Source organism: Hypomesus nipponensis, chromosome 21 (assembly GCF_054491055.1).
Source record: "Hypomesus nipponensis isolate SF chromosome 21, ASM5449105v1, whole genome shotgun sequence".
Lineage (NCBI taxonomy): Eukaryota > Metazoa > Chordata > Actinopteri > Osmeriformes > Osmeridae > Hypomesus > Hypomesus nipponensis.
In genome coordinates, this window is record NC_140381.1 from 9085145 (window position 1) to 9112840 (window position 27696).

At 48.6% G+C, this 27696-nt stretch overlaps 2 protein-coding genes across 2 annotated transcripts in view; one reads left to right on the forward strand and one right to left on the reverse strand.

Moving 5' to 3' along the window:
* The window catches only part of hap1 (huntingtin associated protein 1), a 40773-nt gene extending 26027 nt beyond the window's left edge, over positions 1-14746 (reverse strand). The window contains 1 exon segment of the mRNA XM_084685969.1: positions 14593-14746. Within this exon segment, the coding sequence (XP_084542095.1) occupies positions 14593-14746 (154 nt within the window).
* On the forward strand, positions 7921-27606 carry jupa (junction plakoglobin a). Its single transcript, XM_084685104.1, has 15 exons — positions 7921-8059; positions 19845-19897; positions 20222-20389; positions 20946-21199; positions 21707-21945; positions 22248-22449; positions 23081-23225; positions 23532-23635; positions 23788-24126; positions 24443-24595; positions 24878-24997; positions 25174-25324; positions 25585-25706; positions 26174-26216; positions 26525-27606. The coding sequence occupies exons 2-15, from the start codon at positions 19885-19887 to the stop codon at positions 26677-26679; spliced, it is 2208 nt and encodes a 735-aa protein (XP_084541230.1). The 5' UTR covers positions 7921-8059; positions 19845-19884; the 3' UTR covers positions 26680-27606.
* The last annotated feature ends 90 nt before the right edge of the window (positions 27607-27696 follow it).

Consider the following 27696-nt stretch of genomic DNA (forward strand, 5'->3'; position numbering starts at 1 on the left):
CTCACCCCTCTTGATGGTGGGCATGTGCTAAGCTAGGCTACAGATTAACATCCATAAAGGCCTGTACTTCCAAACCAGGCTAAGTGAAGCTACAAAGATCCAAGCTGGTGAGAGAGGAGTGCATAGGGAACCACATACTGTACTGTAATGGCTGTGTCGTTCAAGGGCTAATTCTGGATGGATGTCCACAAGTAGGCATTAGGATGCAGTTAGATTAAGCTTTGACGGAATGTAATTTCATCACTATTACAGACGCAGTGTTTAGCCATTTGAGTCTGAAGAAGGAACTTGGGTACAATTAAATGTGTATGACCATTTTCCTTTCCAAGAGTTACCCCACTATTTTTGAGTAAAACTCTCATCTGTTGGACGTGATTTGATGGTGCAAGAAAGCTGAAAATGAAAATAATTAACATAGAAGTAGAAATGCACACACACTTTCTCACACGCAAGCACTCAGTATTTCATGTTGTCGCTACTGCCTTTTTCTTAAATATCACTGAACTGTTGCATCAGATTGTAGAAGTTAAATTGGAAGTTTATTTCAGTTTTTCCTTTGACACAATTGGAGGTGTTTACTGTAATCATTCATACTGAGGAAGTAAGAAATCACCTACACTAATCTGGACTCTGGAATTCTCCTCCTTTAGCTCCTCAACTAGTCAGTCAGACAACCCAGTCAGACAGTCCGTCAAACAACCAGCCTGCCAGTCAAACAGCCAAACACATGGCTAAAAAGCGAGACAGCTACAAAGCTCGACAGCCAGTCAGCCAACCAGTCAGCCAGGTCAGAGGGAATGCCCTTAGGGCCTGGAGGTCATCTCTACCAAACAGCCTGGCAAGCTAAGAGACATCTGAGAACACCAAGCCCACCAGACTATCAAAACCTCCCTTGTGTATGACACCTGTTACATGCCATTCTCATAATGGCATGGCCGGAAAACATGACAGACCTACTCTTTGTTTTTTCTCCCCTGGCCAGGCTCTAGAACGAGCATGTACACAGAACACAGGTGCACATCAAAACACACAGACGTGCCATAGAATAGATGGCCATTCAAGCGCATGTTTGCCATGTTTTCATTAGGCTAAGAGCCTTCCACTGTCACACAAAACACACGCAGTCTTCCAGTCACTTTGTGTGTCCGCCCACATATTGACATGACCAAGTAACAGGGAGTGGAGGCGACCCGACACGAGGGCCACTGTACTGGCTTTATGAGCTGACGAACGCTAACAAGCGCAGCAGCTACACTTGAGCTAAGCTGACATTGCATGTCCAGTCATCATGCTAACTGCGCTAACAACATTACAATGCGATTCATGGAAATGATGCCCTTTAACCACTTACTGTTAATTGTTGCGCTGGAGTATGCTTGCATTGAGGGGCGTTATTGTCAGAGAGTCTCTCCTTCAGTGTGTGTGTGTGTGCGTGTGTGTGTGTGTGTGTGTCTATCAGATCCAATGTCCTCTGCTGTTGCTCCTCCTGTCAGCTAGTGTAGTCCTTGTCCTCATGGAGAGAGTGTCCACTGCTGAAAGCGAGAGGAAGTGAGGGAGTGAGGACGAGAGCGTGGGGGGTGTGGTTGAAGAGGAAAGGGAGGATGGGGGAGGGTCATATGATAGGGTTTGTGTGGAAGAGAGAAAGAGGGTGTGTCTACGGTGTGTGTTTTAGAGAAACGGGGGAGAGAGAGAGGAAGGAGTCTGTGAGTCAGCGCTTGTGCGCCTGGTCATACTGCAGCTGCAGGCAAGGATTTCCCTCCCTCTCCCTCTCCCTCTCCCTCTCCCTCTCCCTCTCCCTCTCCCTCTCCCTCTCCCCCTCTCTCTCTCTCTCTCTCACAGGATATTTGCATTAATCAAATAAAGCACCTCACTCCCTGTATTAACCACAAGCAAAATCAAAATCGCAAGCAAATCCCAGCCACTCTCAAGTACAGTATCTGGTAGTCATTCAGCTGTTATCACAGTATAGGGCAGTGTGCTTTTCCACACAAGTCCGTTTCCTAATTTGATTAGATTATTGATTAGAAGATAATGACTGTCTCTGTCCAAGCTGATACTAGTTCATCTTTATGTTAACGTCCAATTCAAAAGACTACAGTAATTGCTTCAACAGTTTATGCAGTTGTGTGATTCCAAACCATGTGTATTTGTTGTACATTTGGTTTTTCAAAGTCATTTTGTTGGATGCGACAACAAAAGCGTACAGTAATTTAATACAAAATACTTCACAGCAAGTATGTATCATTGGCATGACCAAGACTGTGATAAAATGCTGTGGCCAGCAAGCTTGTGACCAGTAGAGTCACAAGCACTTCGGTTTATAACCTAGTATTGTCATGAATACGAATTTCGAGAGGTTTTCTATAACAACGTCCACTGTAGAATTTCATTAGGCCAGTGAGAAGAAATGAGCACATACACAGAGCATTCGTTAACATGAAACAATGGACAACATTGTCTCTTGTGTAGGCAAGTGGACTGAACCGAATATGAAATGTATACATTGTTACATCATCGTCAAGGCGTATATATGAAGATGTGTATAACATACGCACAGATAAGTACTTGTTACTTGAAATCACAAGCCGTAAATGTGCTACTCGTGTAAAACCTAATAAAGGAATGACAGTGATAAAGCAATTGTGACTCGTGGAGAGAGAAGCTCCATAAAAGGACATTTCTGCATGAGCCCTCAAAATGAAGTGAAGAGTGCCACCTGCTGTCTCAGAGATAAATGTCGAACGAGGACGCACCTTGTGATATTTAATCTCAAACCCTAATCTTAATTTGGGGAAATTATGGAAAAATAGCATGCATCAACCCCATCAACCTGCAACAACCTCAATTCAAATTGTTGAGTTAAAAGGTCAATCTTGTGGGGAAAAAATATAATTGATGAGAAACACATCTTCCATGTTAACAAGACTATTATAATGGTTTATTATGAGTAAACCAACAGAAACACCACTAGCCATTATCTGTTGTTGGAGTAAAGAAAACCTTAATAATTAACTTTTAGCTTTTAATCAAACTTATAAATACTAGATTGCCACTAAGATATGAGCACATTTTACCTTTAAGATGACTGTAAACAACTTTAACCATGCCGCAATAACAAACTAGGGTCACATAATTGAGAATATAAACAATTGAATAGTATTACCAGTAGGCCTGCATTCTCAAACACAAACGTTCTGTCTGTGTGAAACACTGTTGTAGGCTACTGTAATATTTACATATATGCAGAACTGTGTTCATAGTCCCTGTGGTTATTTAATTAATCAGAACTATTCGAGCAAGCCTGAAGTTGTCGTTTTTTGATTAATTATTAAGTAGACTAATCTGACATGTTTTGCCTATTCAGGCATAAAGCCCAGTTCCTTGCATAATGCAGTTGATTCAACATCCTCTGAAATGCAGAATACTCAAGACCATGAAACGAACTGCCAATTAGGATGGCACAAAACAAAATAATTGGTAGGGGACCAAAAAATACATAAAGATCCCCTTCCCATCTGTCAAAGCCTAAAAAGTTACACCTTTCTGATTTGTAAACATAATGTACAACAAATTAAACACAATAACTTTTAACTTTTTGAAACACCAACCAGACAACAACTCAACAAGTTTTAGTTGTGCTAAAGTTCAAATGACTAAATGTAAGTAGAGGACACGCTCTGAATTTCCACAACAAATGGACAGGGAGCCTATCGTCCCACCCTGTAGCCCATGGAAGCTTTCCCCGGCTAACAAATATTTAGAAAAACATGGAAACTTTAGCGATGACAAAAATGACACCATAGCTACATTACTATAAGAGGTGAGTGACAATTCAAACTTACAATGTGACTTTTACGTGGATCCTTCAAGGTCGTTGTAGAACTTTTCCGGGCAAACTTCGAACTGTCAACCCATTAAACAAGTGGTTCGGTCTGGCTCTTCCATTTGGTCATCTTGGAAGCAAAGCATTGTGGAACCTGTAGTTCCTGATGCAAGAAAGCTAGAACCTCTGGCCTGCATGTGAATTACAGAACTACTGTAGTTAAGTTTTACAAAATAAAATAACAATGTCGATATGCAGTATTGAAACTGCACGTGAAACTATTTTAATTGTTTAGTGTAGGATCTCAATGCATATAATACATGTGAATTTCTAAACTGTAGATAGTTTCAAATAAAGTAAACATTTTGGTGTTCAGATAGGCCTATCCAAATGGGTCAGTTGAATCTTTGAATATTACAAGAGTTCTCAAAGAGGATATCATTTTTGGAAGTGTCATCTTGTGATACATTCACTACATTATAATTAAAAAGCAGTTTTTTTCGCATGAGATCCTAATGTTTCCATTTGATAACAATGTCTGAATATCAAACTGCAACTTTTCTCACAGCTATGTTCAGACCACATGCAGTTTATACCAGCACATTGGGAACATGACACAAAGTATTTTAGTCAGAGAATTCAGATCCCACTACCGGTGTAGATATTTTCGGTTGTCCTATCTGACATAAGTCTTCTGTGGTGTGGGTGAAAGGAGACCAGGTCACAGCTGTAACTAAGCAACTAAGCATGCTTTATGCTTTCCATGTACTGTAGTATATAACCTTTCCTCAAAATAACCATATTAAACATCGGAACAACCTTTTCGGAGGAAAAAAAAGTTTTCACGTGGAACTACAAGATTCAAATAGAACCATTATCAGTCCTGTAAAATGCTGCTAAGAACCCAAAAGGGTTATTTTGGATCTCAAAAGGAGTTTTGATAAACCTGTCCAGGCCTAAAAAGGGTTCTAAATGTATATTAAAAAAATGCCAAGTCCCCTTTTCAGAAGTTAGCCTCTTTTTTCCAATTGTGGGAACCCTAATGAGCTAGAGATTTAAAAAATCTGCTAAATCTCAGTTTGGAGCTCCTTCCCGCTCTATATCCAGATCGTCACACACGACTTAAGACGTCTACATTGGGCTGAAGCAGATGCAGGGCTATTTTAATTTCCAGAGCCAAGAACCGAGCCCGCCGGGGAATGTGTCCTGCTGACCCTGCACCCAACACTCACGTGCCAATGCTGTCACACACACACACACACGTCAACCTCACATATACATTTTTGTGCTTGTTTACGCTGTTCTTGTATTTCAGGAAGACTTTTCACATATCAATAATGTGTGTTTAATTGTACTTACAATAATAAATCATCAAATTCTCATGTTTGTCATTTCAGTACATCTCAACATAGTTATAATGATTAAAAAGTTGCATCAAACAGGACTATGCAGAAACAGCATCACATTATTTTACCCGGTGTGTCATTATTGCCCTCTAGTGGAACAAGTGAGAAATTGTATTTGTAACACTGGAAACAGCTGAATAAACAGTAACAGTAACTGTTTTTATGTTAAGCTAATTCTGTTGGGCGCTGGGAGATGAACCATAACTATAGACATAATGACTGACAACACAATCCATGTTTCAAACTCAATTATAGATCTGCACATTCAAAATTAACACGGGCCAATGTCATTGTTGCATTTACACTTTTCAGAAACAAGGCAGCCTTGCATTAGAATCCCTGAACCTTAACAGTCCATATACTTTAAAGGTGCCCCAACATTGACAATGGGGCAATTCTCTCCGAGGTGGTGTGATGTTTTTCCAACAATTCCACTGTTATCCATTGCACTGCCATTGAACACACAACCACACTGTCTCCAATCAGGAGGCTGCCATAAATAATTTACAGCAGTGTCTCCATCAATCCCAACATGCTCCTGGCCCGGTTCAGGCCCCTTCCTCCCACAAGGACAATGGGCCCCATTTCCTGTGAGGCACGAGGGACAGACAGTGGAGTATTGTGAGGCCAGGACACCATATCAGCGTGTCTCGACCTTGCGGGGAAAGACCGGGTCAGTCGCACAGGGTGTGAGATTCATGGTTCATTAACGATGAGGTCGCAGGGGCGTGCTGAAGACGGCCAGAGAGACGAGAAAGCAGGGGTTCTGTGTGACCCCAATGTGGATGATTCACAGGGCTATTAAAAGCCAATGAATACATCCATGATGTATCCACGATATTAGATTGTGTGCGTGTGTGTGTCTGAAAGAGTGTGAAAGAGTGTGAGAGACAGAGAGAGAGAGAGAGAGAGAGAGAGAGAGAGAGAGAGAGAGAGAGAGAGAGAGAGAGAGAGAGAGAGAGAGAGAGAGAGAGAGAGAGAGAGAGAGAGAGAGCATGTGTCAAGCGTCAGAGTGCTAGAAAGAGAGAAGTGAGGCAGGGGTTGTTGTATTGAAGGGGTTACAGCGAAAAACATGCTCGTGCTTGTCTAAACATGAGAAATGTTCCTTTTCATTTAGTGAAAATGGGTCCTACCTGGGCCATTCTGTCCTATCAGAGGGCTGATATCCATCACTAAAGCCCTGAAACAGGTGGCGAAACAGAGCGAGTCCATATGACTCAAGACACTGTCATGAATCCCCCTCTTTGTTCCCCAGCCAATATTCAATGACAGGGCCTGCAGTGTTGAGACAATGGTTCCATTTTTCTCTCCAGCACATCTTACATTATATTTATCCCCTGTGAGGTTTCAGACAAGCGGAACGCAGAGTAATTGCAACCAAACGAAGGATATGGATGTCAGGTTGTCCAATTCAACCTAATTATTAGTGTCAAAAGATGATTTAAGCATAAAGAGTTCTATCTTTAGATTTCTTTAGAAGTAAAGAAACTGACAGATCATTTGATCTGGATTTTTAAAAATCTGATCTCTCAAGATACATTCTATACAATCCAACAATGTACTCCTAACCAATAACATAGTTTCCGTCAAAGCAATAATGTGTCATTAACGTGTACTGCTAATGTGTCACCTAGTCCCCACAACACCAGGGAACATGAGCCTATAGAGATGTCTTCTTGTGTAAATGAGTGTCAGTGGTGCCTGGGGCTACGGGCTAACAAGAGAGCTGCCACTGTATACTTGTTAACACCCAGACATGGCCCATAAAACTAGTCTTGACCCAGTATTTCTTGTTTCTGTCCATGTCCCTTCCGGTCTGGGGCTGGAGAAGATGGCTGTCACAATGCTGCATAACAATACACCCTCAGGCAAGAAATAGTCTGACCTATTTGAGCTATGGAGTTGAGACAGCTTTCACATGCTCTCTATCTGTCGCTTTACCCTCATGTCAGTTCCCTGGCACACCATGTCTGTGTCTATGTTTTTCTTCATAACAATATGTGAAGCTTGGCTTGAAGGAGATTAAAATGCAGAGTACAGAATGAGTCGTTTGTGTATGTGGCTTCCCCTGTATTTCTTGTATTTTACATGGGGCTGGGGCAAAAACAAATGTTTATGTTTGCAAAGGAACATATTGACTTTATTTATAACAATGCACACTGACAAGCTAACATTTACAAACACAAAAAACTACACAAACACAAAAAGATATGGAACTAGTATAATATGGAGTGCTATAGGCAGTGACAACTGTATAGGAATTCGTATTTTAACTGACTGCCAGCTTTGAAAATCTTGAAGAGACTTTGGACATTTCCCCACATAACCTACCCATGTGACTCACCTCTGTCTGAACACGAAGTTTCATGACGAAACTAAGGTGTGGTCACACCCGGAAGACAGGTAAGCTACGCCTCGGGCCTAAATAGCTCAAAGAAAACTGTGCATTGGTGCAGTACATCGTAAATCTTTCTCATTTTAAATGAATACCTACACAGGTGTTGTCCGATCTTAGCAAACGCAGCTTAATATGAATTTATTGACGAGAGGACATATTTTGATTGGCTGTTTGTCTTCTACACACACACCTTTGGGTTTTCTGACCAATAACATTTAAATTCCAAACTATGCCTAACCGAAGGGTGGGGTCGGGGCTAAAGCACTCGTGGTAAGGAGGGCGGAGTTTGCAGTGAGGTGACGCTTTTACTCATTGTTCAGAGTATAGTCTGGGAGCAGTAGTGTGGTAGAAACGGAGGCTTCTCTTTAACAAACTGTGTTTTGGAGCAACGTAGACTTGGAATATTCGAAAACAACAGTCGTATTTCGACAGGTAAGTTTGCATTTTGAACGTATCTTTCTAGTCCTGTTGACAGAGAGTGCGATGTACATTTCAACTTACAACCCCACAGTTTAGTCCTGTTAGGGAAGTGAGACGTGTTATTTTGAGACGGGGTTCATTTTGTGTCGTTTTTTCTCTTTGTTATTCCTCGTTGTTGATATTTTTTAACAACCTACATAATGTAGAAATGAGTTGGTAAGTTATGTAGTGTTGCCCACTTGAGAGTTAAGTGTTGCATTGGGTTTAATTTCCGCATGGCCACAGTCGGTTCATCATTGAATCGTGTAAAGTTTGTACTTTGTCTTTTAGGAGGGGATACAGATTCTAGGGTCAAACACACGTTTGTTTTGTCCAACACTTGCCTTTCCAAATTGATCAAACAAAATGTTGAACACGGATTATCGATTCATTCGACGTCTAACCTCATTTGAGGCTTGAACTGAAAGTCATTAGTTCTGCCGTGACGTTAGATACGGGACACGATCGAAGTTCGTCTATCCTGCTCCATTGTCAAATGCACTGACCATTCTGTCCACACTATAGGTTGACATAACATGCCCAACAAGGGACTTCAATTTTTCAGTTTGTCACTTTTAAAAAAGTTGAATTGCACCGCTAAATTGTGTTCATTGTATTAAAGTGTGTGATATAATATCCATAAGGGAGACAGCACCTGTGTTGTTTCTTTAGAAAGAACTCCTCAGGTTCAATGTTTGGGCGTTTTTCTTTTTTCTGACGAAGCTAAATGATACGAAATGCCACACCTACATTTTCATTGGCTTCACTGGTACTATAAATTATGGACACTTTCACAGTAAAGAAAAAAAGAGCTGATTACCTGCGATTTTTTTGATTAGCTGCACTCGAGTGGATGAAATATTGTAAAGCAGGATTAACACCAACTTCACCTTTCACATCTCTATGGAAATTGTATTTTGGCCTTGAAACCCCCAGTGAATCAATTGTAGGGCGGGGCGTGTGACTTGTGAAAGGTTCGCACATACATAATGGATGATGATGAATAATACATAATAATGATAATCAGTGAGGTAGTGATACGCAAAAGTGAGTCACCCCTCCCCCCCCACTCTGTCACCCCCCCCCCCCCCTCCCACATTTATTTGCCAGCTCTGTCCTACATGAGCAAGGTGTTCACAATGATTACATCATTGATGCTAAACCTCATTCTCCACCCCATCCATGACCAAATAAATTTAGCATAAGCCTTCGGTTACAGCAATTTCACTGTCCAGACATGCTACTGAAAGGATTTTGACTCACTCATTTGATTTTGAGTGGAAATCCACTTTGACAACATGTAAGTGAAATGACGTTATCTGATTGGTTAGTCTAATGCGGTTTTAGTCATTTCTAGCATCCCAACCAACTTTAATATCTGGGAAAGTCAAATTGGACACGGACAAGCCCGGAATTAGAGTTTAAACAGATGTCTGCCAAAATGCAAAGCTTGCTCTCTTCCTCTCCCCCACACTGCTTACGTACAAACCCACATACCCCTCGTCGAAATAACGGGCAAAATCCCCTACGAAGCGTGCTCCAAATGGTAACATGCTACCGTTCGCTGGCGGCCGCCAGTGTTCTCGACCAGTGAGCCCAGCTGATGTTTTGAATGGGCCTCATGTTGAATTGACCAGAGTTCCTTCACAGCGCCAGTACATTCTGCGGGCCAGACCAACCGTGCAGGTCCTGGGTCTGTGCCACGAGGTGCAGCCGTTTGTGGTCCAGCAGCCTGGCTGGCCCAAAGCTGCACCACCCTGGGGGGGGGGGGTTTAGTCCAGAGACCAGACTGAGATATGCAGCTGGGGTTGCAACTAGCGTTAATCCCCCCCCCCCCCCCCCCCGCTCCCCCCCCCCCCCCCCCCCCACACACACACACAGACACATCAACGTCCCTGCTTAATTCTCTGATATTGTCCTACATTAGGGACAGCAAGGGGCCGGGAGATCTTGCCGTTTATAAATAGGGCTACACTTTGCAAAGGGGATTAGCATAAATATACCATAACAGCCTTTGTTTCTTACGCACACACTCTATTTTGGTCCCAAACGGAGTTCTCCCCCCCCCAGTTTCTGTTTCTACTTTTACTGTCTGCCGACTGGATAGTCTGGTTTTGATCTTGGGGCTCAGTCATCTTGCTGTGTGTCGTGCCTTCCTCCTTCCACCTCCCTAGTCTTTTTCTTTCCACCTTATCTCTTTCTTTCTCTCCCTCCCACTGTTTCTTACACGCTCTCTCCCTGCTGGTGTCTGGGCACTCCAGGTGGCTCAGTTCCACCAGTCTAATCTGCCCACACATGGGTGTGCGGCATGTGTTTCTGTGTTTGGGGTCGGCTGTGATACGGGATTGAGATATGTGTTGCCGTGCAAGGTCAAAGGGAAGGTGGTGCGATGGCTCGGTAATCTCCCCAGCGTGGTCTGGGTTTAAGAAGAGATCTTCCTCAGACAACACTGTTATCAACCCAAAGCAGGTCGGCTCTCCCTCCCCTGATGCCGGCTTTGCTTTCTTCTTTTCTGTGCGACCATCCCAGAGGGAGAATCTGCCATCTGTCATTAATGTGTTTATCCTCGGACAAGGTGACTTCTGTCTTGAGCGTGAACTTGTGGGTCCATAAAAGCAGAGGAATAACTCCAGGGGCAAGGCCGGGGCACTGAAGTCTCTTCTACTGACGGCTCTTCCAGGCCTTTATCACGAACTGACTGAGGACTTTCACGCGAGTGGAATCTTTTTACGCCCATTACAGACTTTTGTCCATTTGTCAAAAGAGCCTCGATTAGATTTTCTTTCTGGGAAAACTTGGAAGCTCTCTCGCTCTGTTGCCTGGCCCTCGTCAGTGCGGTGGCACGATGTTTAAGAGGCTGTCCAGGACTGGCATCGCCCGAATGAACCCAGCTGGGCTCACATTACTGTCACCAAGATGAATTATTCACTTCAGACGGTTTTCTGGGTTGGCTAAATGAAGGAAGAACCCCCCCCCCCTCACACACACACACACCACACACACACACACACACGTCACTTGCACTTTCCGAAAGTTGTTACTCAGCCAACTTTTAGATTCTTCAAGTCCCGTCACCCGCTTGTCAGAAACATCCAGTGCATCTGCAGATGACGGCCCGTGCCAGAAATAGCTGAACCCATTAGTGTTTCTTTATGAATATATTAGCGGCTGTTTTCTTTTCATAACTGACACAGTTTCACATGCTGGTTTTTTTGTGGGGGAGTTATGAAGCAGATATCCGGACACTGAGGTAAATTCAGCTGAGCTGTGCTTCCCGTCTTCTCTTCGAGTCGCCTCCTACTCATCTCTTAATTAAACTCGAGTGAGAGACAGAGGACATGGGAGGAATGAGGGCGTGTGGGGAGGGAACTTTTAATAACTAGGAGCAATTCACTGACTAGACAGTTATTTGAGCGGAGAATCTTGAGCCTTTGTATGCAGACTTGACTCGATCGTTACACTCTCCATGCACAACGTTTTGGTCAGGACTTGAAACGGGTACTTTGAAAACGGTGTATTGTTCACGATCGGTATGAAAACATACCAACGGTATATTTGAAATAGTCTTTCATTCCCGTGTTTTCGATGGTACGTCTGGTAAGCTTCCGTAACCCGTCAGACAAACTCGGGCCAGGCTGTATTCGCCATGGTCCCATCCGATGTTCTCTTTGGTCTCCCTAGCCTCCCGTCCGGCTCCGATCTCCCTGAAATATTCATCACCTGTCTCATCGCCTCAGTGCCCAGCAGCACAACCAGGCGTATCCACACTCGCTAAGACTCCACCCCCCCCCCCCTCTCCCCCCCTTGGAGAGGAACCTCAGACAGTGCAATCTAACCAACCTGGGTAGCCCTGCAAGTCATGGAGGGACATACTCCGCGTGAATCCTCACTTTTTCTATTCTAATAGCAATACTGTTGTGAGAGTCTTTTTTTTTTGTTGTTGATAACTTTAGGTGTCTCCTTTTTCCTCAAACAAAGTAACCGGGTCACAGTATGCCAACATCTTCCTTCCTGCTGTCCTCAGCCACAGCTAAACAACGGAGGGAACAATCCAGAGGCCAAGTCAAAAACAACTCCGCTGCCACATCCGGGACATAGGCCCCTCCCTCGTCCCTGACATAGGCCCCTCCCTCGTCTCACTACTTGATCAATCATGAGTGGGGAAGCCACTCTGTGAACGTCGAACGCGGTCTCCAGGTTACATCGTCACGGGGCTGTGAAGACTCAGCCCTTGCGTCGTCGTCGTCCCCCTCCCATCCACTTCCCAGCAGTGTAATCTGAGCTTGTTCCGTGCGTAACGCAGCTCCTCCTTTGAGGCGACAAGTTTCCTTTGGTTCGGGGGGGGGGGGGGGGGCGCAGGGGGACTAGACGAAGACGACTGTAGCCCGGCGTCTCTGACGCAGTTTTAGCGAAGAGAAGGGGGGGGGGCGGGCTACTTTTATGACATGTCTACTTGCAGGGCTAGGGCCATTGTGCATCGTGGCGCTTGTTTATGTAATTACCTCAGGGACTGTTTGAGTAAACATGTAAGTAGGGCCAAAGTGGAGGAGGCTTTACTTGATGAATGACTCCAAAATGAGCCCCCCCCCCCCTATGTAATGCCATGTCTATTTGTCAGTTGACAGCTAGCGAGGCCGTCGCAGCCTTGATAATTAGCGAGGGGACAGCATTAGCAACTGGATTGTTTTTTTTCCCCCCTAATGAGTCCTGGTGAACACCATACGCTTGCTAATGAAAAGCAACAGAACTTGTGGAAATTAAACAGTGTCAGCTGTGACGAGCAGTTCTATAGCTCAGTCTGTTGGCCGGCCGGTCCACAGAAAAATTGCACGAGTGTACCCGCTATTGCGAATCCTGCTTGTTTAATGCTGTCCGTGCGTTTTAAGCCTTTTTAATGGATTCAACGGGCTAAATTGGAGGCCTCATCCAGTGTCCAGAGTCATGAACGGCATTTGTAGCATGAGCAGATGTAAACCATCTTCGACACGCAGATTCTGAAACGGATAAAAAGCATGTGTCTTTCGCAATGCACGAACCCATCTTCAGTCGAAGAATGTGTGCTCGCTGGCCCTGTTTTCACATGCAACCCCCTCCTGCAGGGAGCTACACCATGTGAAGCCTTTCAATGTGGCTTCCCTGTAGGAGAGGGGATTTTTGGCATGCGGGCCATTATTGTTGGATTGATAAATGGTCTCAAGCATGGGCACTTCCACCATCCGAAACCATTTACAGATTTGGTATTCCTTTCCGCCTTTTTGTCCTGACCTTTCACCGACTTGTCTCGACACAAAGGCCCCGGGACACAACGGTGTTTAATATTGCTGTGAAAAAGGACGGCGCCAACGAAGAACTGTCCGTCCTGACCGGAAAAACGATGGTTCAGACTCCCACACCCGAGTCGGCGTGTGCGCCCATGGTGACCACAACTTCCTTTCGCCCCCGCCACAATGAATCCATTAGCATCAGTGCGCGCACCACTGCACATCCTCCCCGTATTGATTCGTACACAACAGCTGACCAATTAGCCCTCTCTGCCTGTTACAGCGCCGTGGCAGGGGCCCATCTAGGGCGAGGGAGAGCAGAGGGAAGGGTGGGAGAGAGAGAGAGGGAAGCCATCGTCCTGAGGGGAGGTTAAGCTTTCTCTCAGCGGAGTTGTCGGTCCCCGGCCACCTGCCGGACTCGCGTGAGGGATGGGCACTCGCTAACGTGCGCGTGAACCCAGCATCTGGGGAGCACTTACTGACTGCAGCCTTTTAACAGCAGGGGCTCAGCTGGCTGAAGCCATTTAGTCTAGCGAGCGTGTGTGTGTTTTGGTGGGGGGGGGGCGGAGTGGGGTGGTCATGTGAGTGTATGGTATATGTCCCTGTATGGCCCTACCCAGATGGTTTGTAAAGCTTTACAGATGTGTGGAAATGGGCCTTAATCTGTTTGATCTGCTCCCCCCCAACTCTGCATCACTGTCTATCCACCTCCTTATCTCCATCTGTCTGTACAGTAGCGGGAGTCTACCTAGCCGAAAGAACATCAGATGGGAATAAGCCGAGATTTGAAGTGTAAACACACTAGACCGCTTTGCTTTGAACGTCGTAGGAGCCAATACAACACCCAGAGCCCACGAGCCTCGCGTCGAAGCCTGCCGAGTCGCACCAGATCGAGCTGCAGGCGTTTCCACGGGCTACGGGGGCCATGTTGGAATTCGGCGCCGCGCCAAGCCTTAATCCCCTCTACCTCTGGGGGGCTCGCGCTCCCTCCCTCAGTCCTGTTTGGCTGCGAGAGCTTAGGGTAGCCGTTTATTTATAATTTTTTTCACAAGCCCAAAACCCTTATCTCAGTGAAGCAGGTCGGGAGCTTCTTTTCAACCCCGCGGGGGGCTACCACACGACTTTCATCGAGAGACCCGCAAATGGATACTTCTGGAAGGAGGTGGTTCGAGATACTTGTTTTACCCCATGCTGGTTTGGGCCTCGCCCTCCACCCCCCCACCCCCCGCCCGCATCCACAAACACCTCCATAGTGCCACACCCATGTTGAGGCCTCTGCGGCGCAGCGAGGACACTCCCCGTCTGTCACGCCTGTGTGGGAGGCTCGGAGATGAGCCGTGCGTTCGCACACCAGCCTCAGAGAGTCGAGGACCCAGCAGTCGTCAAACGAGGGTGTCATTTTGCCGCGTGACGATAGGATTGCGTGTCGGTGCACAGCGATGTGGGGGGGGGGGGGGAGATGAGCCTGTGTTTTACACTTTGGGACTGTTTTCGGGTCGTGTCGAAGTGAGAGCCAAAGTGAATTGTGTGTGTGTGTGTGTGTGTGTGTGTGTGGGGGGGGGGGGGACTGAATGTACTGAGTTCGTGCGGAATGTCACACCAGGATTAGAGCGTCGGTCAGCCAAACGCCATTCATCTCCATCTCGCTCTTTCTCTCCTTTCCCACCCCCCCCCCCCTCTCTCTTTCTGTTCGTACTGGTCAGCCAGGAGCTCACCAACAGACATTCCTGCCTGTTTCGTTTTGTGAGCTTCATTTTCCCTCCAGAGCCCCGGTATCCTCTCAATCCCTCTCCCCCAGCCACCCGCCCCCGAGGACAGGAGGAGCCCGGCCACTAGATAGTACAGAGAAGGAAGGGCAGGGTGTGGCCTTCTTTGGAAAAAGCTCAACTCACAGTTCTGGGCGGAGGAGAAATGACAAGGCACGGAATAGTGCTAGACTATCAGTCATTAACCACACTGCGGTGTTCAAATAAAGGGCAAAGTCCATTTCTGAGGTAACAACTGTGCGCAGTTCCTCCTTTTCCCCATCAGACAATGGGAAATGATTACCTTTTGTACTGGCTTTGGTGAGGAACTCCACTGCGATGTTGACATGTTCCCTCTCGAGTGCTAACGCAAACTGCACGCGTCTTGCTCCGTTTGTATTTAGTGCCTTCAACAACGAAAAAGCTTGTTTCGATTTGGTGGTGTCAGAGTCTTAGTTTCGGTGTAAGTGGGATGTTCCTCGTGGAGCCCCGCTCCGGCAACCCGTCCCAACACGTCTGTTTGTCTCTGTCTCTCACTCTCTGTGTCTCTCTGTCTCTCACTCTCTGTGTCTCTCTGTCTCTCACTCTCTGTGTCTCTCACTCTCTGTGTCTCTCTGTCTCTCACTCTCTGTGTGTCTCTGTCTCTCTCTCTCTGTGTCTCTCTCTCACTCTCTTGTGTGTCTCTGTCTCTCTCTCTCTCTGTCTCTCTCTCACTCTCTTGTGTGTCTCTGTCTCTCTCTCTCTCTGTCTCTCTCTCACTCTCTTGTGTGTGTCTCTGTCTCTCTCTCACTCTCTGTGTGTGTCTCTGTCTCTCTCTCACTCTCTGTGTGTGTCTCTGTCTCTCTCTCACTCTCTTGTGTGTCTCTGTCTCTCTCTCACTCTCTGTGTGTCTCTGTCTCTCACTCTCTGTGTGTCTCTGTCTCTCACTCTCTGTGTGTCTCTGTCTCTCACTCTCTGTGTGTCTCTGTCTCTCTCTCTCTGTGTCTCTCTCTCACTCTCTTGTGTGTCTCTGTCTCTCTCTCTCTGTGTCTCTCTCTCACTCTCTTGTGTGTCTCTGTCTCTCTCTCACTCTCTGTGTGTGTCTCTGTCTCTCTCTCACTCTCTGTGTCTCTCTCTCACTCTCTGTGTGTCTCTCTCACTCTCTGTGTGTGTCTCTCTCTCTCACTCTCTTGTGTGTCTCTCTCTCTCACTCTCTTGTGTGTCTCTGTCTCTCACTCTCTGTGTGTCTCTGTCTCCCTCTCACTCACTCTCTGTGTGTGTCTGTCTCTCTGTCTCTCTCTGTCTGTGTCTCTCTGTCTGTCTGTGTGTTATTGGTTCTTTACCCTATCACCTTAATCACTGTCACCATCTATACAGGTTGCTACAGTCGGTCAAGACAGTCATTACAATACCACAGGCCCTGACGGGCTCTCTTTGCACCGTGTCTGGGTGTGTCATTTACACATTGATGAGCTGGTGTGTGTGTGTGTGTGTGTGTGTGTGAGCGTGTGCAAAACGATACAGATGAGAAGCAGGTGATTCCACGAGGTTGACAGAGGTCAAGCAACATGCAGCCACAACGTTTGAACAACTTTGGTTGCCACGGTGATATGGCGGGGTGTGTCGCAACACGGAAACAATCAAATCGGATCGCTTGGCTGAACTCGTTGCTGCGCCCCGGAAAACAAAGACTACACAAACATTTTCACACACTCACACTCACACACACACACACACACACACACACAGAGAGAGAGATTAACTTCAAAACACCAGAAAATCCTGCCAAATAGACTTGGCACATGTTAGAATGGATCCAACAACCTTTTTCGTTGAAGCGTTGTTTGTTAAACGACTGTTTTATCTACTGTTGTTGGAGACTGCCAGACTTCTAATCTTCGCATGAGTTCCAAACTTCAAATGTGCAGCCTGTTATTGGGATGGTAAACTTTAATTGGACTAATTGGTGTGAGTTGGCACTCCCAAGCTTGGGAATTAGAAGAACCACACCTCTCATGGCAACAGAGAAGAGGGGGAGCGAGGCAGGGCCCAGAAAAAAAGACAGACTTGTTCCCTTGCATGTTGCTGCAAGAACTGCTTTCTCTGTTAGCAACACCCATTGGATGAGGCCCCCCCCCCACCTCCCTCTAAAGCTGGGTGACTGGTTAGTGACTCATTCTCCTGTACCCAGTGAGGTTGAGTTGAGGCGAATACCTCACAGACACACGATGGACTGATGGTTGATGCAGACATGCGCACCAAGAGATCTTGCTCCCATGGCAGGGTGTGGAGACAGCCTTTGACTCACCAGACTGTCAAGTTCTCCAGATAAGCATTCCCATTCTCTAGAGAGGGAGTCACGGTTCACAGGAAGAGCCCCTCTGGCGTTAGCGCTGCGTACACACACACCCAATCAGGGAAAAAAAGTACATGAAGGCTGGGGAGTGAAAGAGCTCTCTCACTCTCTCTCTCATACTCGCACACATCTACACACGCGTTCCCTGCGCTTAGCTCAAGGGCAAAAGCTGAAGGGAGTGGTACTATCATTCACACCTCTCACAGGCTGACTGCTTGGCAGACGCTGACGCAGAGTAAGTCCAAACCTGTCATAGGCATATTCAGACAAGAACAGCTTTTCACTGGTCCTGTATGATTACTGCGCTACCATTAATCACTTCTATAATTATGCTTTTTTTTTTTTTTTTTTTTTTTTTTTTTTTTATGGGGAAAAACCATATATATATAACATGACAATCCAATAGTGTTATGTTTAAACAATTATGAGGATGCTAATAAATATAAATCATTATTTTATTTATGGTTCAAGTTTGTAAAATGTACTTCATGTAGCCTATGCAAATACCAAGATGCACAATATGCTGGCCAAGACACGCAAGGTAAAGTTTCTGGAAGGAATTTTAAGTGCATTTCTCACCGCGCACTAACACGCCATGGAGGCTCCGTTTGGGGTTTTTATACTTGTAAAACGTTTCCCACAAGAGGAGTAGGCCTTCAGAAAGCTTTTTCTTGTGACGATGCACTCACCGACGCAGCACCGTTCAATGTCAGCCGACCTTAGAAATGAGCAAAGGAGGGCAGTTGCGAGGCTATTTATTTTTATGTTGTAGACCGTCAGCGATGGGAACGTTTATGAATGAAACGGGTACTCTGTGTTGTATCTTAAGGCTGCATCTCAAACTGTCGGTTGGGCATTTGTGACCCGCTCCGCTCTGAAAATAAGCGCCGACCAAAATAGTTCAAACGCAACATTTTAAATGCATGTCTGGCATGCAGTCTTTCTGCCTCGAATTTGGTCTTTGGAGGTGGAATCGTGGTACAATTATGCGACAGCACGAGTTACACGATTTCCATGAACGTGGGGGAGAAAAAGCAAAACAATAACATGGATCAAGAAGCAAATGCGTGTGCCATTTACATACTCTCACACACTTGGCCTTTGCTCTTTGGGAGAATGGCACCAAACAGTAACTGAAGGCTCACCCCACACACGAACACAAACTCACACACGGTCTCTCACACGTTGTACACACACGGCATGTTAACTATGCGCCCTGCGAAGAATCTCGTCACTCCGGTTACAGACCCAGCACCGCAAACATCTGAAAAAGCCGACGACACGAGAGTGAAGTACTGGATGATATTGTCTCCGCGGACTGTCACAAGCAATTACAGATGTATCCTTGACACCAGTGTAAATTGCCGTCAGCTACTAAGAGTTGAAATGGGGACCCTGGTTGGATGACGGAGCATCTCAGAGCAGAGTTCCGTTATGACGGGCTGGAGGATATCCTCCAATTTCTTCCTGCTCAGGATATTTTAGGGTCTGCTGACACAACGAGGAAGTCTACAAACAAATGTTTTTTTGGCGTTTTTTTACCATTCAGTCTACTACTACTACTACTAAGTTGCAAGCATTTAGATGAGGGCACGAAATGAGGGTCGGAGGAAACGAGATAGAAATGGCTTGTGGGAAAGAATTGAGCGGGGGAGGGAAGGAGTGAGCGACGGCAAGGATTTAGAGAGAGAGAGAGGGGAGGTGGAGGAGGGGGTCGGTTAGAGGGCAACACTGCTCAGAGCCTTGACTGAAATGCAAGGAGGGCTTAGCGAGATGGAGACTGGGAGCCTCACTCGGGTACTGGAAAGTCAAAGTACAGATTGTGCGGGCCCATGTCCGGGGAAAGAATGCGTCGGAGGTGTGCGACAGATGGCGCGTGCGGTAAGCAGTCTTGTAGTGCTACCTATGTGCAGAGAGACAGGAAGTTGTTGTTCAGTTGTGAAATGAGACGGCGACACACCCAAACTGGGCGGAGGTGTGTCTCACTTGCCAAGGTGTGGACAAACAGTGCGAGGATCAGTTTCTCACACACACACACACACACACAAAACCTGTCAGGCTGGTTAATTAGCGAAGCGAGCAAGCATCCCCATCTCATGGCCGTATGGGCGCTGGCTAGGGTCAAAGGTTTTGGTGGTGTGTGTTTGTGTGTGTGTGGGAGGGGGGGTAGTCAGCATTCCTGTCTTTCAGCTGTCTCTCCGCCCCCCCCTTGTGCGGTCGTCCAATGACTCCTGGTTTCTCTCTGTTTTGTAACTGCGGATAAAATGTGCTCACTTTGTGGTGAAATAAACGTAGAACAAAGGAGAACTTTAAATAACACAGGCTTGCTGATATTGAAGCACTGTCGGGTATTTGGCTTGTTGTTCTAAAGTGTTTTTACATTTATTTATTTGTATTTGTCTGTTTTTGTCTTGCAGTCATTCCTTGTTGTTCTTGGTTTAAGCCCAGGAAGCGAGGATGGAAATGCAAAGTAAGTATTTGTTTCAGTAGAAGGAATAAACATACTTGACCCTCTTCAGTCCTGATTAGTCTCTTTCTCCATATCCTTTCGCCTCGTTGTCTCATTCTATGTTGATCTTCTTTCTGTTCTTCCTCTTAAACTGTCTCTCTCTCGCCCTCTCTCTCGCCCTCTCTCTCTCTCGCCCTCTCTCTCTCTCGCCCTCTCTCTCTCGCCCTCTCTCTCTCTCGCCCTCTCTCTCTTGCCCTCTCTCTCTCGCCCTCTCTCGCCCTCTCTCTCTCGCCCTCTCTCTCTCGCCCTCTCTCTCTCGCCCTCTCCCTCTGTCTCTCTCCCTAGTGGGCGAGCCCGAGGGCCTGGTCAAGGTGTCTGAGTGGCAACAGACGTACTATGCCGGCGACTCCGGGATCCAGTCGGGGGCGACGACGGTGCGCGACGACGAGGGGACTGAGTACAGCACCAGCAAGCATTACACCGTCACCACGGTCACCGCTGCTAGCCCTGCCGGTAAAACAAACACACACACACACAGCAATACATTGCCTCGTTATGGGGAGACACACACGTCAAACTTATCTCCCTTGTACCACTGGCCACACACACACACGCACAAGGTCTTTTGACATACCATATTGACACGCTGTAATAAAGCTACTCTTTATTGAGCCTAGATAAGACGACTAGTATAAGAGATATGAAGCCCAATAAAATCTATCAAGACAACACAACTGCCTTCTAACGATTAGAAAACGACCCCACGCGTCCTGTCCCCGTCCTCCTCCTGGACACACACACACACACACACACTGACATGTAGAAGTCTATGGAATGGCCACACCGTTGATGGTTACCATGCTGTCGCCTCACAATATTGACACACCGTAATAAAACCCCTCCCTCCTCTCGTACCTCGATATAAAGACCAGTACAACCGATATGTGGTCCGATAAAAATCGACCGGAACAACGGCACAGCCTTCTAAGGATAAGAACATGACCCCCCCCCCCCCCCCTGTCATCCTTCCTCGACCGCGCTCCTCCCCCCCCCCCCCCCCCCCCAACAGAGATGGAGTCCCAGTACACCATGACGAGGGCCCAGCGCGTCCGCGCCGCCATGTTCCCCGAGACGGTGGCGGAGGGCACGGCCATCCTGTCCACGCAGACCGACCCGTCCCAGATGACCAACGTGCAGCGGCTGGCCGAGCCCTCGCAGATGCTCAAGACGGCCATCGTCCACCTCATCAACTACCAGGACGACGCGGAGCTGGCCACGCGCGCCATCCCCGAGCTCACCAAGCTGCTCAACGACGAGGACCAGGTAGGGTGGGTGGCGGGGCCAACGGGTGATTGGACAGATGGGGGGGGGGGGGCAACGGGTGATTGGACAGATGTGGGGGGGGGGGGCTAACTTGGGGTCGTCTCATTGGTTGTAGATGGGTGGTTTTGGTTTTATTTGCAGGTTTGACCAGTTTTTTTTGTTGTTGCTACGGATGAGCTGGAGATTCGCCCTCTTGTCTGTTTTTTGATGTGGTAGCAGCTGGGCAAGTGTGTTCATGTGGATCGTCTGTAGGTCTTTGCGGTAATGGTTTGCTTCGGGGGTAGACAAGTTGATAGCCCAGAAAAGACGAGGCGATCCTTAAAAAAGGATTGATGACAAAGAAAAACACCCGTCTAATCTTCCTTCCTCCACCACCGTGTAAACCTCTCATTCGCAAAGTGTCCCTAGGGATCTTAGAGGTGCGAAATGAAACCGAATATTCACTCCGAGACGGCAACCCGCATTTCAACATCTCTCCTTTGCCCCCCCCCCCCCCCCCGTGCCCAGGTGGTCGTCAACAAGGCGGCGCTGATCGTCAACCAGCTGACCCGCAAGGAGGCGTCTCGCCGCGCGCTCATGGCGTCGCCCCAGATGGTGGCGGCGGTGGTGCGCGCCATGCAGAACACGGGCGACATGGACACGGCGCGCGCCACGGCCAGCATCCTGCACAACCTGTCCCACCAGAGGGAGGGGCTCCTGTCCATCTTCAAGTCGGGCGGCATCCCCGCGCTGGTCCGCATGCTCAGGTGAGGGGGGGGGGTTCAGAAGGCTTCCTCCGGGCCTTTTTGTTTGGCGAAGTCTACCACCCCACCAACACCCTCGCCACCCCCGCTGACTCACCAAGCGCACGCTCGCTCACACGGCCTCTTCTGCTTTTTTACCCCCGTCCTCCACACACACGCGCACGTCTCCTTATCTCCTCTCTCTCTCGTGTTTCCCATGCCTCTTCCTGCCCCCGACAAAGTCGCCGTGACAACAAAGTACAAAAGTTTTCCATTTTTATTTGATAGAATTTCAAATGAAACCCCCCCCCCCTTCCTCGGCCCAGCTCTCCCATGGAGTCGGTGCTGTTCTACGCCATCACCACCCTGCACAACCTGCTGCTGCACCAGGAGGGAGCCAAGATGGCGGTGCGCCTGGCCGACGGCCTGCAGAGGATGGTGCCCCTGCTGAAGAAGAGCAACCCCAAGTTCCTGGCCATCACCACCGACTGCCTGCAGCTGCTGTCCTACGGCAACCAAGAGAGCAAGGTGTGTGTGTGGCGGTTTTGTAGGCGTGTGCTGGGTGTTTTTTGGAGTAACCTATCCCTGGTTGTGTTTGTGAGAGATGACTGTATGTGAATATGCGCCTGTAATAGAGTGAGACTTGTGTGAGGGGAGGGCGGGGCCTTGCATGTTTGGACGTGCTGGTGTCGTCGGAACATCTGTGCGAGTGTCGAAGTCAGAGTTTGTGCATGTATACGCATGTGCTAACGTGTGGTTTTGTAACTGTGGGTGGGTGTCAGAGGTTGTTGTTTGGTGTGAAGACCATCAACGTGCACACATGGGTAGGTTTCAGTTTGTAAATCGGGAGTCAGGTGGCTGAGAGGTTAGGGAATCGGGCGAGTAATCGGAAGGTCGCCGGTTCGATTCCCGGTCGTGCCAAATGACGTTGTGGCCTTGGGCAAGGCACTTCACCCTACTTGCCTCGGGGGGAAGAGCTTCTGCAAAATGACTAAATGTGAATCCGACGCACACAATTCCCAGCAGGTTACCGAATATTCCCTACCACGACCCACAATTCACCACAACCACCGCGACCCCATTGGCCGAGGTGGAAACGTGTTCCTCGTTCACGGGCAGTTTGAATGTCTGAAGTAACTCTCTCTGCCGTCTCCTCCAGCTGATCATCCTGGCCAACGGGGGTCCTGAGGGTCTGGTCCACATCATGAGGAACTACAGCTACGAGAAGCTGCTGTGGACCACCAGCCGGGTGCTCAAGGTCCTCTCAGTGTGCCCCAGCAACAAGCCCGCCATCGTCGAGGCCGGTGAGTCGCCAAACAAGGTCTTTGTTGGGTCGGGGGGGGTGGGAATGCATTCATTTACCAGACCCTTTTATCCAAAGCATCGTAGAAATGATGCATGTCGTGAGTGCCGGAGATCATTAAGGACTAGAAAGCAAACAGGTCTAACGGTATTATGGTGCTCAGTGCCAACGAGCCATCTGTATCTGATCGCCGTTCAACGATGCGTTACAACGCCATCGTTTAATCGTCCACTTCTTCTGTCACATGTCTAGTTATTTTTGCCCGTTTAACAGCGTTCCCCTTCTCTCCCCTCTTCCAACAATCCAGGTGGGATGCAGGCGCTGGGTAAACACCTGACTGGCTCGAGCCAGCGTCTCATGCAGAACTGCCTGTGGACGCTGAGGAACCTGTCGGACGCCGCCACTAAGCAGGTCGGCCATTTTGGATCTCTTCCGGTTTTTCCTCCATTCTCTTTGTCCTCGTTTGCGAGGGCTTCCATTCCGACTGACTAAAATAACATGTTTGAACAAAACCACAACAACGACAACAACAACAGGACTAACGTCTCCCTCCCCCCCCCCAGGACGGCCTGGACAGCCTGCTGCAGGTCCTGGTGGGCCTCCTCAGCTCCGACGACGTCAACATGCTCACCTGCTCCACGGGCATCCTGTCCAACCTGACCTGCAACAACGCGCGCAACAAGTCCCTGGTCACCCAGGGCAACGGCGTGGAGGCGCTCATCCACGCCGTGCTGCGCGCCGGCGAGAAGGAGGACGTGGCCGAGCCGGCCGTGTGCGCCCTGCGTCACCTGACCTCGCGCCACCCGGACGCCGAGCTGGCGCAGAACGCCGTGCGCGTCCACTATGGCATCCCCGCCATCGTCAAGCTGCTCGACAAGCCCTACTACTGGCCCGTCATCAAGGTGGGGAGGGGAGGGGTGGGGAGGGGAGGGGAGGGGAGGGGAGGGGTGGGGTGGGGAGGGAGGGAGGGAGGGTGGGGAGGGAAGGGAAGGGGAGGGGAGGGGAGGGGAGGGGAGGGGAGGGGAGGGGAGGGGAGGGGAGGGGTGCGGGGGCAGGGATAGAGAAGCGGACAACCAGTCCAACTACAACCGTGTACGTCAAGGGGGAGGAGAGGAGAGGTGACGGGAGAGACCACCCGCCAAGATGAAGAACCGGGTGGGAAGAAAGTGACGAGGAGAAATCCCGTTGCCCTAACGACTCGCCCCACTCCTTCTCCAGGCTGTGGTGGGTCTGATCCGGAACCTGGCGCTGTGCCACGAGAACCAGGTGCCCCTGAGAGACGCGGGCGCCATCCCCCGCCTGATCAACCTGCTCCTCAAGGCCCACCAGGACGCCCAGAAGCACACCACCTCCAACAAGCACACCTACCAGGTCTGCTTCTGTTTACCTTCGTCAAAGCCTCAAAGGCTTTTCCTCTTTGGGGCATATCTAAGGTCTATAAAAAAAAAAACCCGAATGTGAATCCCTGCTAACAATAGCGTGTTGTAAGCCTTTGATGTAACGGCATAGCTTATTCGAAGATTGTTTCGGATGCCTTGGTGGTGAAGACAAACGTCTTCTCTTTCATCTAGAAGATTGAAATCACGTTTCATAGGAAAGACGCACTGCATGCTATGGACGTCATCGTTAATGTGGTGCGCGTGTGTCTCTCAGGATGGAGTGAGGATGGAGGAGATTGTGGAGGGCTGCACAGGAGCCCTGCACATCATGGCCCGAGACCCAGAGAGCAGGGGAGAGATCGCCAGCATGCAGACCATCCCCCTGTTTGTGCAGGTGAGGCGCGGCCGGGACTTTGGAGGCACGCGCGTGCGCGCGCGTCGGATCGATTCGAGCATCTTTTCCCTGTGTGTTTTGCGGATCGATCGTCCCCTTTTTCTGCGTAGGCCCCGCTCTTGAAAAGTGTGTGTGTGTGTGTATGTTAACCCCCCCCTCCCTCGCCCCCTCTCCAGATGCTCTACTCGCCGGTGGAGAACGTGAAGCGCGTGGCGGCGGGGGCCCTATGCGAGCTGGCGCAGGACAAGCAGTCGGCCGAGGTGATCGACGCCGAGGGCGCCTCCGCGCCTCTGATGGAGCTGCTGCACTCCAACAACGAGGGCATCGGTGAGACGCGCGCGCACACACACACACTGACCCACGGAACAGGGCCGGCACTCTGCATGTTTTGTCAGGACACACACCCATAGAGATCACACACACATGTGTGTCACACGACACTTGTCGCCGACTGCAATGTTTCCTCCGTGGATTGTTTAGGCCCCATTTACTTACTCCCCAAATGCCACCAGACGATCCTCACAGGTGCTATAGTAACTAAACGAGTAACCCCCCCGTCGATTTCCTTTTCGCCGTCGTCTTCTCAGCCACCTACGCCGCCGCCGTCCTCTTCCGCATCTCCGACGACAAGAACCCCGACTACAAGAAGCGTGTGTCCGTGGAGCTCACGCACTCCCTCTTCAAGCACGACCCCGCTGCCTGGGAAATGGTGAGTGGCTCTGGTTAAGACTGGCGCTCTGGTTAAGACTGGCGCTCTGGTTAAGACTGGCGCTCTGGTTAAGACTGGCGCTCTGGTTAAGACTGGCGCTCTGGTTAAGACTGGTGCTCTGGCGCCCCCTCAGGTTAAGACTGGTGCTCTGGTTAAGACTGGTGCTCTGGCGCCCCCTCAGGTTAAGACTGGCGCTCTGGCGCCCCCTGCGGGAAAAGCCGAGCATTTGTTTTGGCCACCAAACTTTGGCCAGGGCAATGAAAAGAAATACGCGCCTGCCAACAGTGTATCGTTAAAGAGAAACGGTGGTGGGAGGCTATTGTAATGTTCGTTTTAATATCCGTACATAAACGTTGTTTGAGTAAGTCATTTGGTTTTAACTGCCTGCCGCAAACTGACTGATGTTTAACTGCTTGGGCATGTTGACAGTGTTTTGAACTTTGGCCTCTTGTGACCTCCCCCCTCAGGCACACAACACCGTCCCCATGGAGGCCGGCTACGGAGCGGAAGGTGAGTCCCTGCGCCTGGGCACCAGGTGCCCTCACGGTGGATCCCAAAAGCGGCGCACGCTTCACACGAATGACACTCTCTTAGCAGCCAAACGACTCGGGCCACTGGAATTCCAGGGAATTCCAACCGAACGCAGCATGAATGTTGAAAGCGGGGGGGGACCTAGATGGGGATAGTTTGTGTGGGTGGGGTTTGGTTTGGATAGGTGCCGTTTGGGTTTAGAAAAGGGCATGTTTCGGCTCCACGTGGGGGGGCCCCACATGCCGATTGTCTTGACGTGTGTGTGTGTGTGTCTTCCTCTCTTGTAGAGATGGACCAAGCCTACCACCCGGGCTACCATGGTGGATACCCAGGTGACATGCCCGATGTCATGGATGGGGAGGGCATGGGCATGGGCATGCCCGAGGACTACCAGGGCAGCATGGGCTACGACATGAGGCCAGCGTACTCTGACAACTACTAGGATGGTGAGAAGTGAGAGCAGCCTACAGCCGGATCCGAAGGACCAGATCTCAACCCACGTCCTTCTGGGTTTAATCGACCCATGTCAACCTTATTTTTATTTGTTTAGTTTTTTTCTTCCCTTCAGCAGACACTAAAGGGACGACGGTCTGAAAAAGGAGAAGATAGATGGGGGGGGGGGGGGGTGAAACGGATGGAAACGATCAGTAGAGGGAAGGGTCCGAGTCGGACCTCCCTCCGATGTAATATATGCAGTTAGCATTGACCATGGGACTCATAATCTAACAGGGCTTATGTTTGTTGTTTGATGATGATTATCGTACTGATAATAATACTGATAATGATGATGATGATGCACATAGGTTTTAAGTAGAGGAGGCTTTTTTGAGGGTGCGTATGCTTTAGTGTGGGTAATCTATGCCAAAGAGATTTTTTTTATTTTGTGACGATAATCATATAGCTACCTTTCTTTCTTTCTTCCCCCCCCCCCCCCCCCGCGCCGCCGCCTTCATTTTATAAACGACACTAAGTACGAAACACTGCCAGGGGCGACTGGACATGTACAGCTCAACCCTTTTTTTTTTTCGTTCGTTAGCTTCTCTGCGCCTTTTGTAACGGACACCGTTTTAACATGTTTTAATATGATGCGTTTAAACGTCACCCACTGACTCCCTCCCCCCACCCTCCCAACGGTTGGGTGAGTGAGTCAGTTGAGTTGGTTCTGACATGGTGGTGTATTCTCCTGCTGTCTCTATTGACTCATTATGTAGAAGGGAACATGAACAACCCAACCCGTGGGCTTTACACAACCAAGAACGATGAATACAATAAGTCAACTACTGACAGGGAATATGTCTTTCTACAACAACAACAAAAATGTTTTTACTTAAAAAATTTGTTTAAGAAAAATAAAGATTATATTACACTACGTCTAGACTGTTTTCTTTTTGTGATGTGGGACAAACACTTTCCTATCGGATCACGTTTCCGAGGAGCATTTTTATGAGCGAGGTGAAAG

Coding starts and splice junctions, on each gene's coding strand:
- jupa (XM_084685104.1), top strand. Junction 21,946..22,247: donor GCGCTGGTCCGCATGCTCAG/GTGAGGGGGGGG, acceptor TCCTCGGCCCAG/CTCTCCCATGGAGTCGGTGC. Junction 25,325..25,584: donor CTCCAACAACGAGGGCATCG/GTGAGACGCGCG, acceptor TCGTCTTCTCAG/CCACCTACGCCGCCGCCGTC.